The sequence below is a fragment of the Clinocottus analis genome, unplaced genomic scaffold, assembly GCF_023055335.1.
Source record: "Clinocottus analis isolate CAN_PGR_092001 unplaced genomic scaffold, fCliAna1.0.p SCAF_6, whole genome shotgun sequence".
Taxonomy (NCBI): domain Eukaryota; kingdom Metazoa; phylum Chordata; class Actinopteri; order Perciformes; family Cottidae; genus Clinocottus; species Clinocottus analis.
The window spans coordinates 11896166-11914427 of NW_027176218.1; the positions used below are offsets into that span (position 1 = coordinate 11896166).

At 43.5% G+C, this 18262-nt stretch overlaps 1 protein-coding gene across 11 annotated transcripts in view; it reads left to right on the plus strand.

The window, feature by feature from the left end:
- frmd4a (FERM domain containing 4A) overlaps positions 1-17858 on the plus strand; it is a 97722-nt gene extending 79864 nt beyond the window's left edge. For 7 of the 11 annotated variants that reach the window (XM_068604027.1, XM_068604030.1, XM_068604028.1 and 4 more), the window contains exons 9-24: positions 1-62; positions 167-224; positions 424-510; positions 5132-5207; positions 6076-6218; positions 6384-6525; positions 8266-8399; positions 8493-8615; positions 9989-10220; positions 10430-10486; positions 10619-10856; positions 11185-11343; positions 11609-11941; positions 12070-12653; positions 13316-13418; positions 14591-17858. The exon at positions 1-62 is cut by the window's left edge and continues 4 nt beyond it. In XM_068604027.1, the coding sequence (XP_068460128.1) occupies positions 1-62; positions 167-224; positions 424-510; positions 5132-5207; positions 6076-6218; positions 6384-6525; positions 8266-8399; positions 8493-8615; positions 9989-10220; positions 10430-10486; positions 10619-10856; positions 11185-11343; positions 11609-11941; positions 12070-12653; positions 13316-13418; positions 14591-14693 (2634 nt within the window). In that variant the 3' untranslated portion in view covers positions 14694-17858. Of the gene's footprint in view, positions 63-166; positions 225-423; positions 511-5131; positions 5209-6075; positions 6219-6383; positions 6526-8265; positions 8400-8492; positions 8616-9988; positions 10221-10429; positions 10487-10618; positions 10857-11184; positions 11344-11608; positions 11942-12069; positions 12654-13315; positions 13419-13940; positions 14013-14590 lie in introns of all 11 variants that reach the window. The other 4 variants (XM_068604033.1, XM_068604026.1, XM_068604023.1 and 1 more) reach the window with 4 other exon arrangements.
- Positions 17859-18262: the final 404 nt, after the last annotated feature.

Here is an 18262-nt window from a genome sequence, read left to right on the forward strand (position 1 = left end):
GACCGGGTCATAGAGCATTACAAGAAGCTCACTGGGCAGTCCAGAGGGCAAGCTATTGTAAAGTAAGTGTGTGTGTGTGTGTGTGTCTCTGGTTGGGTCTGTTCACTGTATGAGAGGCTTCACAGAATATACATGTAACACATGTCTTTCTTTCTGCTCCTCACAGTTATATGAGCATTGTAGAGTCTCTCCCCACATATGGAGTACATTACTATGGTGTTAAGGTACAGTTTTACTACTCTATCTTTTCTTTTTTCACACGCTTCACAGACATTTGTGTTGACTTTGGACCTGCACGCAGGGAGTTTGGGGATTTGGAGATATGATGGGGCTTAAAGCTATTTGTACTTTCCCTTTCTCTCTTCATCAATCCCAAGCACATGCACACCCTTTCCTGAGGTATGTTTCTGTTGCGTGTTTTAGGACAAGCAGGGGATCCCATGGTGGTTGGGTCTGAGCTATAAAGGCATCTTTCAGTACGACCACCAGGACAAAGTCAAACCCAGGAAGGTGAGATGATCGCTCTGCAACACAACACAAACTGTCCTCTGCACAAACTTCAGTTACTCTTTTGTAACATCAGTTGGTATGGTTTCCAAAAAATGTAAAAGGTTGTGATTTACCACAGCCTTATTAAAACAATATTCTGCTTTTGTGTAGCCTGATTTTCAACAAATGTTTTTGTTTTTGACACCTACTTCTTGCACCATTCTTTTTGTAGACATGTGGGTCGTTACTTTTCAAGGAAGTCATTGCATGTCCTTTTCGTTTTTCATGTCTGTCCATTAAGGATTCTGTGTTGGGGAGGAGCACTAACAATGCTGTACAAACACTACTGTCTGGAGACATTCAGGCTTGGAATGTTTTGCATCCTTTGCTTTTATTTCAATGAATGGGGTCCTCCTTCCAGTGGATGCAGCCAGTGGGTTGTCGGTCTGTGAAAGCCTTTCTTAGCTTACCCCTGACCTCCAGTCATCTTCAGGGCCTCGGCCTCTTTCATTCAGCCGTGTCTTATCGGGTGTTGATGGGGTTAACAGCATCCCGTATACTGAGTGACCACCAAGACACACTCTCACACGTACACCGGCTCTGTAGCTCATAACCCTCCCCCCTCACACACACACACACACACACACACACACACACAGGAATTGGACTGAGCTGGCCATCCTGAAGAATACTTCCTGTCTGATACAGCTTTCCTGTTTGCCACTAACATTGTGCTCTGTGTGCGTGTGTGTGTGTGTGTGTGTGTGTGTCTTGATCTGTGTATTCCTGTGTTAATGTGTCTCACCACTGAGCACCGTCCTCGCCCCTTTCCCCAGTCCTCCAAATGCGGTAGTTGATTGGGTGTTGAATGACCATGGAGATGGAAAAGAAGTGCAGTCCACATTAGCTCACATCAACGTCACAGACTCAAACATGCTGAGAAACGTGTGAAAAGGTCACAAACAGTTTGTTTTTAATGATATAAGTATATACGAAGGAAGTATAACGCGAGGCATGTTAGATGTCTGAGAGAGAGTTGAAGGGAAGGAAGAGTTGATAGCATTCCCACACAAGAGACTGATCAAACATTCAGGTGCTATAGCAACAGTCAATGTGAGTCATTGGTTTGTGAAGCTTCAGCTTTACGCCCTCAATCTCTCTCTCTCCTTCTTCCTCCTTCACCCTTACACACACACACACACACACACACACACACACACACACACACACACATCTAACAGCAGAGAAAGTAAGAATGAGACTCCTCCGTGCAAGTGGGATTGTAGTCTAAAGAGCTTGACCCAAGAGAGATTTGTGGACTGCATGTCTTGTTAATGCAACTTCACAAGACCGACTAAATCCCACAGGAAGGTTTTTTTCCACTAATAAAGCAGAGAAAAGAAGCTGGGTGGTGCTCCTTTCCAAAGTTGTTCAATGTTTCATTGGCGGAGACACTCATAGAGGTCACTCTGAGCTTTGCATATGTTAGGGTATGAGCAAGAGTCACCACAGCAGACCTAGAGGAAGAGCAGTTGATTGAGTGAGTCAGTGGCAGGTTAGTCAGTCCAGTACCAGTAACCACTGCCTCACACAGGCTTTCAATACTGTGACTAAGTGAGGTGGGAGCAGACTAATCATGAGACATTATGGGCCAATTACTGTCTTTTGTCACAATAAAAAAGATCTCTGTTTTTCCTCAATAAGCAACTTAAGTGACTTCAAGTTGTGCTGTAGAGTAAGCGTGTGTACTCAAGACAGTTTTCTGTTTAATTAGTTAGTCTTTTTACGAGGGGAGATCCCTGTTGTTTCTAAATGCAGACCATCCACCGCAGCCTCACCATTTATATGGTTTTGTTAACATACTGTTCCCCTCTGCTTACCGACCGCAGGCCCCATGCAGACACACACACAGTACACGCAGACAGGGGTTAACGACTGAACCTCATACTAATCACATCATACTAATGCCTCGTTAGCGTGTTCTGACTCATTTAGACAGAGATTACAGGGTTCATCTGTTGACTGACTACCTGATGGACAGATTTAAGGCTAACACAGGACAGCTTCTCTCAACACTGTGAAGAAGCTGCCAGAAGGGTCACTCAAACAAAGCTATGGTTGAAATGAATTAATGTCATCTCATGTGCACTATACCGCATATAATATTAACACATTTTATTTGTATAATGCTTTATATATGGATATAGATCCATTTTCTGCAATAAACATGATGATCACACAGCCACTGACTTTAGTTTAGCTTCTGTCTGTGTTTCATTTAAACCACATACAGCCTGTTCTGATTAGTTTTTCCATAAATGTCATCCCTCCAAAACACCTCAACCAAAACACAAACAACAGGAAGTGCCTCCAGAGTGTATCCACATCTCCATGGATATAGTGTCTCACACTAGCGCCCCACCCATGAGTCAAACAATAGTTTTTGAGGCCTCAGGTCAAGTTCTAGAAAAGAACAATTTGCATATGCTATTTAAACTTTCTATTCTTTCCCGTAATCTCCGGGGAGTCCACTACACCGAAGAAAGACCTTTACACTCGATCAGATCTGACCTTTTCATCTATAATGGGTTTTTGCTCGTGTGCGCAGACAATACAATAAGACAGACGTAGCTCTGTGCACATGTTGTTTATGAACAATGACCAGGCCCTTCCTCTGCTTGTGCATGTTCGTGCCATTGTCTGCGATTGTTTTATCGACAAAAGGAAGAGGATTTATAGCATATGCACGCATTCATGCACCAGTCTCACCCTAATAACAGACTGAGTTTCTCAGAAATAATCTGGCAGCATGTTGTTGTTGTTTTTTTCTTCCGATTTTCACGCTATTCACAGTCTGGAATGAAACTACAAAGGTTTCATTAATGCAATGGGCGTATGTAACTGGGCCACTTTTTGAAAAAGCACATAATCACAACAAAAATATCTATTTTTAAAGTTGAAGGGGATTTTATTTCAACTTGTTGTAGATCATGTGACTGCTAATTTGATAGTCAAGATTTATTTGAACACAAATTGCACACATGTTCAACTTTTCTTGCAACATCAAAGTCTCCTTGCAAAATTGCAGCAGCTTCACAGTTTGAGTGGTCTGGTGCCGAAATACAATTACAAACACCTATCTTATTTCCACAGTTCTGGACACACACTCACACTCACACACATACACGCACACACACACACACACACACACACACACACACACACACACACACAAACACATTACTCACTATCTACCCTGCCTGCTATACTTAGCACCATGCAACATTAGCACTTCACACTCCATTGAAAATGCACGGCACAGCAACAGTTATGATAAGAGCGCCGGTTTTCTTTCTTCATGCTCATGTGCAGATATACACACACATACATCACATCAAGGCATACATTAGGCTGTGTTTACATACTTTTTTCATCATATTTCTTCCCCTCCTCCTCTTTCCTCCTTCTCATCCCTCTGTCCATTGTTTTCTCAGGCTGTTAAAATTCCTGGACTGTGACCTGTTCCTCCCTTAGCTCCCTTTCTATGCTATTCCTCCCTCATCCTGTCATAGCTGGGTCTGCCACTTCTTTTCTCCTGGCAGTCTTAAGTTTTACTTTCATTACTGATGGTTGGTCAGTGCACATCAGAGGTTTGCGCATGTATGTGTGTGTGTGTGTGTGTGCGTGTGTGTGTGTATCCGTCTGATAGATGCAGGAGCACTTGTGTTCTGAAATAGCACAAACACTTCTATTCTCTAACAAGAAACAGACTTTGTGAATGTGTGTATGTGTGTGTACACAGAGGTCTGACTAAACAAAGCAAGGGCACTTCCATTGCTGGGGCCACAGAAAGCTTCTTTCCCCTTCATCACTCCTCCCCTGACCCCTCGTCTCACACACACACACACACACACACACACACACACACACACACACACCTCCAAACCACATAGCCCAGAGCAGGAAGCACAGTCCCTGAGGGAGGGAGGAGGGGTCAGGAGGAGGGGAGACATTAACGCCCCCTCCCTCTCCTTGCAAAGCTACAGGAGAGGAGGAAACTTAACTTTACACACTTTCCCTCCTCCAACACACACACTCATGCACATGCCTACAGATGGTGAACACCCACCAACTCATAACGTCCTTTTCCCCTGCGCCTGGGAGGATTTTAGATACACATATGCTGTGGAGTACGTCTGGGGGGAAACTTTCTCATCCAGCTGGCTTTGGCTCCATTTAAAGAGGAGCCGATGGTTCATAAAGAGGACGGAAAAGAGGAAAAAAAAAGAAAATCCGAGAAGAGGAAAGAAAGCCTCCTCCCTCTCACACTGTCTTTCTCCAGAGTGAGGTCATCCAACCAAGGGATCTGATGTGGACATGGCCGCCCGGTCTGGACCTGATCAGAGAGCCACAGGCTAGGTCCTCTCCCTCCACCTCTTTCTCTGTTCCCAACTCCTCCTTTTCGACAGCTTCTTCCATTTTTTTCTCCTCTTTCCTCTGTATCCATTGCATTTTCTCTCAAAACAAAGTGGAACATACTCAGAAGAGAATAGAGGATTTGGCTGAAGGCTGTGTGGATTTAGTGTGAAGCATGTTTTTATGTGAGCAGCCCTGAAGAGTGTGTGTTTCTCCTAAAACTCAGGTGTTCCAATGGCGTCAGCTGGAGAACCTCTACTTCAGAGAGAAGAAGTTTTCAGTGGAAGTTCATGACCCAAGAAGGTAAATTTATAACACAAATTTAAGCTGAGTGTTGAATTCCATGACACCAGTTCTACTTTAGTGATTGAATGTTATTGCTATTGAATGTTCGCCAGCTAATATTTGGAAGTGATGGAATTTTCCCTCAGGTATGGACGGCTTCCAGTAGCTTTTACTGTAAATTACCACTGTGCCACATGTGAATTTGTTAACATTCATACTACAGTGCAGAAAAGTAGAGATTGAAATCTAATTCAGTAATGGTTGCAGCATTTGTTCTGGCAATAGAGCAATATATTGGGGATGTCCCAGTGGAGCCTGACACAGATTGATAGGCTGATTATTAACACATGCATGCACAAACACATGTGCTCTTTCACACACTAGCGTACACACACACACAGGCTAAACCCTTGATAGTTGACCACAGAAGGATAGATGGCTTTGCGATAGCTGTTTTGCAGAGGAAGTGACCTCTCTTGTGTTTATTTAACATGGCTGTAGATGTGGAGTGTTATTCTACAGACAGAGGAAGGGAGGGAGTGAGAGAAAAAGAGACAGACAGGGTGAAACAGAGAGCAGTGGTGTTTTCATCAAAGGAAGCTGTCATTAGGGTGAGCTGGTTGGATTCTGAGCTGCAGATGTCTGTTTAAATAAAGATGAGTAAACAATTGGAAACATCGTGTGTGGCTTTGCAAAAAAATATCCATCATCAGGTTTGCTCTCATAATCCTTGTATGTCTTTTCTCTCTCTTACTAGCCATAGTAGTAATTCTAGTAATCATGATAATCGTGGTAGTGTCAGCGGTGGTGTTGTCAGGTGGGAGTAAATATGTAACCATTTTTTGCATTCAGTGTATATAAGGAGGCCTTGTGTCCGCTCTTACTGTAGGGCGTCGGTGACAAGAAGGACGTTTGGGCACAGTGGCATCGCTGTGCATACGTGGTACGCCTGTCCTGCCCTCATCAAGTCCATCTGGGCCATGGCCATCAGCCAACACCAGTTCTACCTGGACCGCAAGCAGAGCAAGGTCAGCAGGCCCACCACATACACACTCACACCGCAGACCACAGTCATGATTACAAATGTGCATGATGAGATACAGCAAACTCAGTGAGCGTGGTCAGTGAGACTCTTGCAATTAAAAAGCTTCACGGTGTGCCTTGACAAACCTTTTCCATTCTTGTCTTTTCAGTCAAAGATCCACGCAGCGCGGAGTTTGAGTGAGATCGCTATAGACCTTACAGAAACAGGAACTCTGAAGACCTCCAAACTAGCAAACATGGGAAGCAAGGGCAAAATTATAAGTGGCAGCAGTGGCAGTCTGCTCTCGTCAGGTCAGTATATGCTCAGTATGTGTGTCTGTGCATAGAAGAGAAGGAGAAAGAAATTCAGACAAACAGAGAGAGAAAGATTGATATGTGTGCAAATTAGTCTCTGTGTTTGTATGTGTGGTGGTGAGGGGGAGTCTCATTGACAACTGGAGAGACAGAAACAGCTGCTTCTGGAAAGGGGCCATTGATTCCTTGCAGAATATTCTCACACACATACTGTACACACACAACACCCCGCCCACTGTCTCTCTGTATGTATGGAACACCACACCCACCATCCATGTCTTACAGACACATCCTCCACAGGCCACTGCCTCCTCTAAATGTAATGGTGTAAGGGAATGAATAGGGCAGCGGGTCAGTGTACAACTTTGCCCCGGCCTTTAAAACAATGCCTATCCGTGTTGAACAAGTAATCAGTGTGACAGGAAGATTTGTACATTAACTACATTTACATTTAAAAGGCAAATGCATTTTTAAATCCAGAAAGCCATGTAAAGTGTGTTAGGAAAGTGAGGAATTCGGCAGAATTGCGTACTTTTAAATCTTCTATATGTTTGCACATGTGAAAGAATTGACATTAAAGCTGACTTTAAGTACTGACACTAGATGAGCTTCTGCTGCTAGACCCAAGCAGCCTCATTTATGATGGTGAGAGGCAAGCATGGCTTTGGGATATAAATATATAATATAAATATTTCCGGTAAAGAAGAACACTATATTCTTTCAGTAAAATTGTCCTCCGCCCTGTCCTCATTTTCTCCAGCTCATCGTCCTGATCGGATCAGTTTTTTCAGTTTCCTTCTTTTCTCTGTATAGACACATGTATCTGTCCCTAATCCCATCCCTTTATCTCTTCAGCTACCCATTCCTAGTCTCCTAATCTCCCTTTCTCCCTCCTTTGTCCCTCTCTAGTTCCACCCCCGTCCCGTATGATACAGGGTGTCTCTGTCTTATCCATCTGTGTTTGGTCGCTTGACTTACTGGTGTTGTGTCAGGGTGTTGATTTCATAATCCACTGCTTACTGGAGGCCATCTCTGCCCAACAACATAAACATGTCACAGGAACTGTGACGCCCGATCCATGCCCCTCCACCACAGCCAACACGTCTCTGTCTGACTCAATCATAGTGTTTTGAACCATTTGTGGCTGTAAATGAGAGACAACAGAAACATGTGTGTTCAACTTTACCTAATGCATGAAACTGAATCTTTTTGAGCGGCAAGGACAGTTGGGTGAACACTGCTATTGTTTGTGTCCCTGCAAAACTACAACTGTAGGAACAATGAACTTAAATATAGCATAATTTGTAACAATACAGAGTTATTTAATGTTTCTTTTGGTCCGCTTCAGTGGTTTGTTTTGTATTGTTGTTATCTTCGACCACACAGTCACTGAAAGAGCTACAGAGGGAAAGAGAATGCGTCTGTGTGGCTATGTATGTGTTTTTCTTAACAAAGCATGTTGCAAACAAGACTGGCACCATCTCAAGGCTGTGGAGATTGTGAGTCACAGACTTTGTCCTAAACTGCCCCTTCCTTAATACACACACACACACACCACTAACACTCAGTTTTCTTATCGAAACGTTCCATTCACTTCCCTGTAAACATCCTGCGAGGTTAGCAGGTGCGTGCCCATTTTCTACCTCCACAATCTGCCTCAGAGGTCCCCGCCACCCCAAACACACACATATGTTCCAGACGCCTTCCCTCACGTGATGTGTTGTCTGTGCCGTGCAGGCTCTCAGGAATCGGACAGCTCCCAGACAGCTAAGAAGGACATGTTGGCAGCACTGAGGGCTCGGCAGGATGCTCTGGAGGAAACTCTAAAAAAGAGACTAGAGGAACTCAAGAGTATCTGCATCAGAGAGTCGGTATGATCAAACACAGATCTGGGCAAATATTTAGAAAATCTAATTACTCTTTAGCTCTTCCGCTCTAACGTGTCCCCTTGTCATCTTTCGCAGGAGCTGACAGGGAAGCTTCCCAAAGAATATCCTTTGGATCCGGGAGAGGAGCCACCCACAGTCAGACGGAAGATCGGTACCGCCTTCAAACTGGACGAGCACAAAATTCATCTGAAGGGAGAGGTGAAGCTGCAACTCCTTGTTTACAATCTCCCTGCTCCCCATACATCCCAAATAAAAACAGAAGGTCATCTAGTATTGTTAGTGTAGGAAACAAATACCTAATACAATGCCAGGCACTGTGCTGCAGTAATTTAAATCTACTAATATTTGTAGCGCTAATTAGTTACGCATGTTTATCTCTGTGTGTGTTTTAACCCAGCTGTAATGTTAATGAGCCATTTATGAGCAGAATGGGCATTGTAGATCAAACGCGTGTTCAATTGCTCTTGAAGTTATCGAGTGAAGAACAAGGGCTGTTCAGGATTAGCTTAATTTAAAGCCAGATACTTAATACTCACATAATAATTGGTGATGATGCCTCATCCATACCTCATCCATGCTCAATTGTTAAGTAAGCAAAGGAAACAGAAAATAGTAAAAAGCCTGTCTGAGACGTCTTGGACCTGCATCTTCGTCTTTTTGTGCCACGGGTAGATTTTCCAGAGCAGCAGAACTTTCTAAAAATAGCAGCATTCTCGCCACAGGAAGTGGTGATAGTAGGATTGTGTGTGCGCCTGTAAGTATGCAGGCATGTTTGGGTGTGTGTTGCTGAGGTTGTATGCTTTGGAAATAATTCAGGGACACAAGATCACAAAACTGTCTGGCAAGAAGAAAGATGTCTCCTAATTTACACTATAAACACCTCTAAATCTTACTCATATACACACACACACACACACACACACACACACACACACACACACACAGAAAGCTGTGCACTTGCAGCAGTGTGAAAGGATTACTAGAGAGAAGGATTCCTCAGAACTGAAGTAGTGCAGTAAGAGGTTTGTGCAAGTGAATATATCATTGCTCTGTCTCGAGTGAAATCAAGTGTTTGCTCTCACATATGAGTTCACACGATGAGTTGTATTTTATTAATCTATGCTATTTAACAACATACTACACCAAATATTGTATGTACAGTAGTTTTTGCAGTGGAGTAAACAGATTTAGACTTTGACAGAATATGTTTTAGTTGGTTCACCTCGAACCTCAGGAGCCGTGTAGATGAAGTAAGGATGGATTGATGGAGAGGCGTTATTATTGGGGACAGAGAGTCTTAATAGAGAATATCCAGTGGTGAGAAAATGCGGGGCTGCAGAACAGATAAATGATTTCCGCAGTGTGTTTTCTCTGGCAAGGCTTTGTGTATGTGTCAAACCAAATAGATTGCAGGACCAGTTACAGTCTGAATATGTGTCTGCAAACTAAGCCTTGTTGCTTTTGGATTGTACAGAGATTTTGTTGCTAAAACTGTTTGCAAATCCGGTATCTTTGTGCTTGAGTTACTCAGAGTTTGCCCTCATGTTTGTGTGTCTGTGTGCTTATCCCAGGAGGAGGAACTGGAGCGTTTGGAGCGGGAGTTTGCCATTCAGTCCCAGATTACAGAGGCAGCCAGGCGTCTTGCCAGCGATCCTCACGTGAGCAGTAAGAAGCTGAAGAAACAAAGGAAGACTTCTTATCTGAACGCGCTGAAGAAGCTCCAGGAAATTGAGAACTCTATCAATGAGCACCGGGTCCGGTCTGGCAAGAAGCCTACGCAGAGAGCTTCGCTTATCATAGAGGGTAACAATATTTATATATATATATATATCTTATTCACTACAGGAAATCAGATTGTAGTACTGATTAGCACGACAATTCTTCTCAACTCCTGTTGTAATGGAATAAAAGGCAGTGGAGCTGAAAAACACTTACAAACATGAAACTTTTAAGTTTTAGATCTAGAAATTGTACAATCTCTAACCTCTCATCTTTATTTCTCTGTCCAATAGAGGCCAATATTGGTTCTGAAGACAGTTCATTGTCTGACGCACTGATCTTGGATGATGGTGAGTCTCTATCCTTCACATTACTCTGCAAGATTCAATAACTCGCTGATATCAACGTTTTTTTTTATGATTTTATGAAGCTGTAAACTATCCGTAGTGCTCCAACATAATCAAATTATTACTCTATTTCAGATGATCCACAAGTTGCAGGTACCCCCACCTTCTCTCCAGTAGCATCGCCTCACAAGGGCCTCCCTCCTCGACCACCATCTCACAGTCGACCCCCGCCACCTCAGTCCCTGGATGGTCTGCGACACCTTCACTATTCACGCCCTGACTACGATAAATCACCCATCAAACCCAAGATATGGAGTGAATCGTCACTGGATGAGCCCTATGAAAAAATCAAGAAACGCTCATCTCATTCCAGGTACGAGGGAGTTTATCTTAACATTCTTTGAATAGAGGGACTGTGTATTAACACATGTGTGATGCTGCCCAAATGCATTTAAACTCAGTGTTAAACAACTTTATTTGAGATAGTGTTACGTCATTTCAAATGTAATTAATGTAAGTAATGTGTGTAGAACTACAATTTCAGACTCAGCCTGAGTCAGTCTGTCACAATAGCCTTAAGATTAATGCCTCGATTGTGGTTTGACCACAAGTTAATTAAAGCAGATCATACACGGGTCGCTTATGTGAAAGGAATAATATTTAATTATATATTGCGTTTATTTCCTTGCCTCTTTGTCAAGTCACAGGCGTTTCCCAAGCTCTGGCAGTGCAGATGCAGGGGGAAGTAACTCTCTGCAGAGCAGCCCCATCAGGAGCCTCCCTCACTGGAACTCTCAGTCCAGCATGCCCTCAACCCCAGACCTGAAGACCAGGACCCCACACTACGTACATTCCACTCGGTCAGCCTTTACGTCTTCAGTTGTTTACTGGTTATTCAAGAATCATATCTCGTTATATTTAACTGTAGAAATGCCTGATAAGCTCGCATCGTTAGCTAATGTTAGTCCCTGAAGTATGGGGTTACAGGGCTCCCTTTTCTGATGCTTTTTTTGTTCACAAAACAATCACCTGGTTAATTAATAAATTCACATTCACATAGTTGTCTGTAAATATGTTCCTGCTCAGCCCTGATATTCAACTGTATTGTGATGCCGCATCTCACAGGTCAGTGGACATCAGTCCCACACGTCTGCACAGTCTCGCTCAGCACTTTAGGAACCGCAGCTCAAGCCTTGAGTCTCAGGGCAAACTGTTGGCGCCCGACCCCGACGCACACCCGCACACCCTGGGCACACTCGGCAGCCCTGACTTCTTCCTGGTTCCAGCACGCAACTCCAATGGCTCTGACCCACTGGATGACTGCTCATCCTGCACCAGCCAAAGCAGCTCGGAGCATTACTATCCATCTGGTGGACCCCCCAGCAGCAACCCCAACTACTCCACTTTGGGAGAGGACTCACCCTCCAAAGCCAGGCAGAGACAGAGGCAAAGGCACAGGTGAGGATGCAGGGAAAGTGGCTAGTTTTACACAATTTTTTTTGACAATATGCACGAAATGTATAGAAATAAAATAAATATTTTTTGTGACATTGATGTATGTGTTGGTTCCTTTGTTCTCTCTCCAGGTCAGCAGGTCAGTTGGGTTCCTCCAACTCCGGCTCAATGCCAAACCTGGCAGCTAAGAATGGCTCTGGTGGCGGCTCGGGTGGAGGTGGGATTGGAGGGGGACACCACGGAGTTTACCTCCACAGCCAGAGCCAGCCCTCCTCCCAGTACCGCATCAAGGAGTACCCGCTATACGTGGAGGGCAGCCCAAACCCTGTGGTAGTGCGCAGCCTGGAGAGCGATCAGGAGGGCCACTACAGCGTTAAGGCCCAGTTCAAGACCTCCAGCTCCTACACGGCCGGGGGACTGTACAAGGAGGCTTGGGGAGGAGAGGAGGGAGGAGAGGGGAGCGGCCGACTCACGCCGTCGCGCTCTCAGATCGTAAGGACTCCGTCATTGGGGCGAGAGGGTGGTGGAAGCGGAGGAGGGGGGAGGGCAGCGGTGTCTGAAGAGCTGCGATGCTGGTACCAGAGGTCCTCAGGGAGCCTGAAGGAGAGGAGTCACTCACATTCGGGATCTACTTCCTCCGAGACAGGGTCACAGCAAGGCACTCTTGGACATAGTCGAGGGAGTAGAGTAGGGACACTCGCCAAGGGCTCACCAGGTTAGTCTTTTTCCTTTATTCGCACTAAACTTTGTCTCTCATGGGTCAAAAGTATCATCATGTGTTTTAGATTCAAATATTTAGTCTATTTAGAGGTTCTAGTAATACATGTCAAAGATTTTTTTTTAAAGCTAGTGACGCTCAAACTCATGACCTTCAGATTATCAGTGCTGTGCCAATTGAGCTCCTGAAACTGTCTCACGGCATTGTTTTACATGGATGGGAATAGTGCAAGATGTTGAGCATCAGTTGGAAGCCTCATTTCCATCTGAAATGATTTTTGGCTTGTTGGTGTTGCTTGTAGTGAGAATACAGCATAACGTTTAAACTCTCTTTTCTCACTCCCATATTATAAATGGCCTCACTTTTCTCTTACTTGTATTGAAATAAAATAAAAACTTTATGTCAGCAATATCAAATCAACTAAACTAACTCAACTAAATGCAAACATCAACATGGGGATGTCCTGTGAGTGTACAGTGGGATTGTTTTGAGCCTGAGATTGTGATTAACAAATCTACAGATTTATATAACACATACTTTGTGTGGACAAAGGGAGAAAAGTCCACGCACCAAGTGAGGATTGATGAATGTCTCTCTCTATCTAATGCTGCAGGTGTTCCATATCATTTAGCATGACTAACTATCAGTTTTCCCCATAGCTGCATCCCCTCACAGCCAGAGGAGTGTGACGCCCTCCAGCGAACACGCAGCCACACCAACACCCCCTTGTAGCCCACAGCAAATCCTCAACTGGCAGAGCGGGTAAGAGACAGGCCAACACACACACACACACACACACACACACACAGCAGCAGACCGGGTTGACAAGATGTTTGAAGAAGAAGATATGAATTTACATTATTTTAGGACAAACTGCATCTTGGCTACTCCGCTTCTTTCTCTCCATCTTTATCCTAACCTCAGTCTAACATCCTCACAAGCTTTGACTGTTTAATCTGTCATCTGATATTGTTTTACACTGCTGGCCTCATCCCAAAGAATATCTTCATGTGATTTGGGTTTAACATCTATTTTTAAATCTTTCTTGCCTCTCGTCAATCCTCTCGACGTTTCATTTAATTTTGCTGTTTGAGTTATTGATTTGCTCACCGCGTCTTTGTTCCTTGTTTCTACGGTCATTGTCTTGTCATCTTTCTCTTTTGCCGACCCCCTTTTCATCATGGACATTTCTCTTATTACCTAATATTTGTAATTTCTTTCTCGTCTCCCTCTGTCTGCACTAACCCTCCTTTCCTTGTGTGTGTGTCCTCTCTCCTGGTTTAGAGGCACAGCAGACAGCTCTCCTACTGAGGACGTCTGTCAGTCTCCCCCTCAGCCGAGCTCTGATGCATAGAGGTACTGTCTGGTCTCGACCTCCCAGTGGTCTAAACCTACAGTGTACTGTTCGAGCGGCACAGCAGCAGCATAACAGAGTGAAAATAACCTTGAAGAAAAAATATAATTTGGGAGCAGAGCTAAATTTATTCACAATCAGAAATGTACCTATATAAATTTGTCATTGCACACCTCGAAAAGTGTGAGGCATTCATGTGACAGGACTGTTCACTTTTATTAAAAACTGTGGGGGACTGACAAAATGGAAAGTGGACAAATTCTTGCTCTTTGACGGTGGCGGTATCTGTGTCATGCACTCCTTCTTTGGCTGTATCTGTATCTGCTCTCTGCATGTGCTCTGCTCTGTGGTCTGACACCGACACTGTGGCTAATTCCTCACAGTGTTTACTAATAGAAAGTGTAATCTTGTGCTGTAAGTGTTGTAACACAGAATATTCTTTAACAAACAATCTCAAAAGCAGATAAATGCTTGAAACCATTGCAATACTATCTATTTGTGTTTTTGATCAATTTACCTTTACAGATAAAACTCTCCTCTCTAAAGTCAGTCTCACCCTGGTCCATTTCTTCCTCTGCAGGTCTTTCAGTGACAGCTGTTTTCTCAGCAGCCCCTTGTGTTCAGAGCTGGCAGATGTGCAGTGGTACGGACGTGATAAGGCCAAACCTGGAACCTTGGTCTGAGACCTTCCTGTAGGGCCCAGAAAAGTCCCCTTGCCCTCTCCTCCTGCCTCTCCACTGTCCCTCACTACTACCCATCGACAACCAACAACCTCATCCTCAAGGCCCTGCAGAAACCCTTCCCCGAGCGGACTGGCCCACTGGACATGAGCCTCCCTCCTTCCTAAATCTTGCCCTTCATCCATCTCACCACCTCTTTATTGTGCCCCTCTGTCACAGCTCAGCTGGACAGGGACAGACTGGCTAGGCTCTTGATTACGGCTGATTTCACAGGACAGACTGAGAAGTGCCACCTCAGCTGTTGAACTGTTGCCCGACAGCACCACAGAGCCCGTTCTTTCCTCACCCTCCACACACAAGCAATGGGGCAATAAGGAAAAAGGGAAGAGAGAGCACAGAAAAATATCAAACAAACAAATCGGCCGACATCGGCAAACATCGGCCATTCCAGGATCTGTTTCATATCTCATCTTCGGTCCCCCGACCTAACTGACTCCAGTGCACTGCCACGCAATCAGAGGATACCTGCTGGATTTGAGCCGCCAGTTTAAAATCCATCTCCAGGCCCAAACAAACTGTGTTGGATATAATTATTCCATTAATGTAGTTTGTCTTTTTTGTTTATTTGTCCCTACATATTTATAATAAAAGAAGATGACGAAAACGTTTCAGAAAAATCCGGATTAACAAACGTATAAATGACAAATTCAACTCCTCTCAGTTTAACCCACAACCAAAGACAACTTACTGGATCAACTGGTCACACCAGGATCCCTGGGCTGGTGCCGTACAGTCAACTGTATGAGAGGGAATTCACAGTGACGATATCAGGAGGATTTATGGGACTCTGTCTGGGATATTGATGAGGACTATAGCAATAACAAACATTGTACAATATGAACTGGTTTGAGTCTACAGAGTGAATTAAAGCAGGAATTTTACTTGGAGTAGAAGATCATTAGTGTGTCATCCATGAATTGGCACTTGTGGTTATTGGGTTTGGCATTAATCTATGCTTATTTCAGTGACTTAATTTTGACAATTACTGCAACATTTCATTTTGTCTGTAGTTTTGATATAGAAACATTCTGAATCCACTGTTTCACATTTTTCATTTTCACCCCTTGAAGTAAATTATTTTTGCCTGTCGACATCTGTTGGAATTACTTGTGGTTGATGTTGATGATATATCTCCATAGTGAACCATCATTTTTATCACAAGTGTCTCTTCCTCTCTGTTGCTCTTGATTCTGTGCCGGTTCTTCTCACCACGCTGAGTATCTGTCAGTCCCCTTTTGTCGTCGCACTGTGCTTGCTTGTCTTTCTGTCCACTTCTTCAACATGACAGGAGCAACCTGCCTGGACACAGACAGAGTGAACTTAATGCGCAGTCGCAACACATATTACGGAAACACACAAACGAGTACAAAGGTGCCAAACATGTTGGTGCTTTCCATTTGTACTGTGATTCAGCACTGGAACCGCCCCTCCTTCAAGCTACAAACAGTAAAGCCCGTCAGTCTATAGCCATTGTACAGACCAATATAGTTTAAATTATGTAAAAGCACAACGTTAGCAGTGTATATGAGGGCTGGACCTACAATTAGTGAATTTTCATTTCACACTTATTATATTAATAATGAGTTGTATCATAGCGCTTAAGAGAAAGGTAGAAACGTCAGAACCGCAGGCAAGGTGTTCCACGACAGTGCTCTTTTGAGGACATTGACAAATTTTAAGTTCGGCAATATTGAATCCCCTCTGTCAAAGCAGAAGAGAAGCCATAGCCAGAACTGAAACAAGCAATTCTTTAACCCTCTCAACCGGAGATAATTATTTTCTCGCTCATCCCAATCAACAATCAGATATTCAGATCAGGGTTAGAAAAGCACAGCTGGTTTTGTAAGAAGGAAGTAGACCTCTGCATGTTTTATTTGTATCTAAATCAATGTCCCCCATCTTCCCCTAACCAGAGTCAATAAGAATTTTGAATATTGTTGCAAAAAATATCTGAATTGGTGTTAATTCAATAAGACGATGACAAATTCTACATCTCAGAGACGTGGTTGTTTTTAGTCTTACAGCACCATTAAGTCTGGATAAACGTTGCAACATGTGTTAAGCATTTGAGGAACAAGGTGCATCTTACCCTATCCCTCATAGTGTTGTGTATCCTTTGTGCACTCACACCAGTTGTTGTAATTAGCCACTGTCTAGGCTATTTAAATAAGATGGTTTAGTCCACTCCCTGCATGGTTGGTTCTCCAAGAGTTACCCACCCATGCCTGGTCAGATTTGATCTGTTTTTACCCAGGATTGGAACCAGCACTCCCTGGCTACCTTATTAGAGTGCCAGTTAGACCCTGCTTTGCTCACTCAATCCCATGCATGCCCTGCAGATCCACTGACAATCCACGGCCCCCAGAGACATTCAGCACCCGTCTTCTGTACGCTAACATTAGCACATCTTGCTCCGTAGTGTGCCCCATCTCGACCTTGTGGTGATCTCTGACCTCTGAGCCCGATGTGAAGATGTGTGACGTCCCTTCCCTCTGTAGCCCCAAACACACCATTTTTTTCTGTGCTTCATAAAAATGTATGAGGGTTTTTTGTAATACTCCAAGAGAAATGAACTAACTCTTTTATCAGTCTTTTCCTGTATGTACGGAGGGGCACTGTAAGGTTTTGTGGGGTTTTTAACATTCACATTCATTGTTTTACAACGTTCCATTTTATATGAACCAGTAATGTTTTGTTTTTTTAGTTCTGTAATAATGCATTCAGGTGCTACAAAATGACCAGTTACTGCTTCGTCATGTAGGATCGAGACATCTTCATTGTTATCAATAGATTAAATTTACCAGATGTGCAAAATGAAGCTTATTTTAACAGACAGTTTAATGTTAGAAGACACTTCCCCAACCAGACAATAGAGCATGTAACTTGATTTTATCAGTTCTGTTCAACTGTAACAATACATTAAAGGTGTTGTAGAAAAAATGTGGAATTGACAAAAAAAAATTACTAAATTCCACAGTTAATTTATTCTTTTTTTTCTATTAAAATTTGTATAGTAACTTTACATTTTTCAAAACTGTGTTGTTGGAAATTGATGATGAATTTTCAAGATGAGAAGCAGTGTTGGTTCTTGAGAGTAAGAAAAATAAATTATTGATGAATGTTCTCAAGATTATGCCTTCATCTGTTTTTCCTTTAAGTTTTCTTTTTTTTCTAATGAAAAACATGAAGATATTTAGTTATTCACTCACTCCCAGGTGGCTCAGATCAAATCCTTCCTGGCCATTCTGCTGAAGCATCAGTCTATCAGACTTATCAAAGGGGATCCCCTTGTGGAGTCACCACTTCCTCTCCTCCGGACACACTCACTCTTGTCAGCACATCCCGGCCTCAGTCACTTCCCTCTTACACTCTGGCCTCCAAGAGGAGGAAAAAGAGGACTTCCTGAGGGGTTAAAAGGAAGAAACACTCTAAAGATAAAAGATATTACTCATCACCCGACCACAAGATAAACAGCTGCACAAATGCATCTGGCCCGGGTTTTATTTCACCCA